Raw genomic sequence first — 306 nt, 5'->3', positions numbered from 1 at the left:
TCCGAAGGCGGAAGCGGGCGCCGCGGGAGAGGGCCTGTCGCCATGGCGACCGCGGCGGAGGGGCTGCCCGAGGCCGGCGCGCAGCCCGCTAAGCGTAAGGGGCCGGGGTCGTCGCCGTCGCCCTCCTCTCCTCTCCGTCCCCGTCTCCGGGTTCGGCCCTTGGCCGCGTGGCGGTGGACGGGCCCTGCCAGGCCGCGGCCTGCTCCCGGCACGGCAGCAGCCGTCCCGCGGCGGGAAGGGCTCCGGAGGTGGGGTGGGGGCCGGCTGCGGGGCGGGCCCGCGGTTTCGCGTATGTCGGCCGGCCGG

General features: G+C 79.7%; 1 protein-coding gene across 9 annotated transcripts in view; it reads left to right on the top strand.

The window, feature by feature from the left end:
- Positions 1-8: 8 nt before the first annotated feature.
- The window catches only part of BLOC1S2 (biogenesis of lysosomal organelles complex-1, subunit 2), a 14,228-nt gene continuing 13,930 nt past the window's right edge, over positions 9-306 (top strand). For 6 of the 9 annotated variants that reach the window (XR_774113.1, XR_774111.1, XR_774110.1 and 3 more), the window contains exon 1: positions 9-94. Coding sequence is in view for 2 of the 9 variants with exons in the window: in XM_010563511.1 (XP_010561813.1) it covers positions 43-94 (52 nt within the window). In the remaining 7 variants the exon portion in view is untranslated. The remainder of the gene's footprint in view (positions 95-306) is intronic. The other 3 variants (XR_774109.1, XR_774108.1, XM_010563510.1) reach the window with 1 other exon arrangement.

The sequence above is a fragment of the Haliaeetus leucocephalus genome, unplaced genomic scaffold (genome assembly GCF_000737465.1).
Source record: "Haliaeetus leucocephalus isolate CR32 unplaced genomic scaffold, Haliaeetus_leucocephalus-4.0 Scaffold168, whole genome shotgun sequence".
In the NCBI taxonomy this organism is placed as follows: domain Eukaryota; kingdom Metazoa; phylum Chordata; class Aves; order Accipitriformes; family Accipitridae; genus Haliaeetus; species Haliaeetus leucocephalus.
The sequence above is the reverse complement of the archived record's forward strand: the minus strand, read 5'-3'. Positions and strand labels throughout refer to the sequence as shown.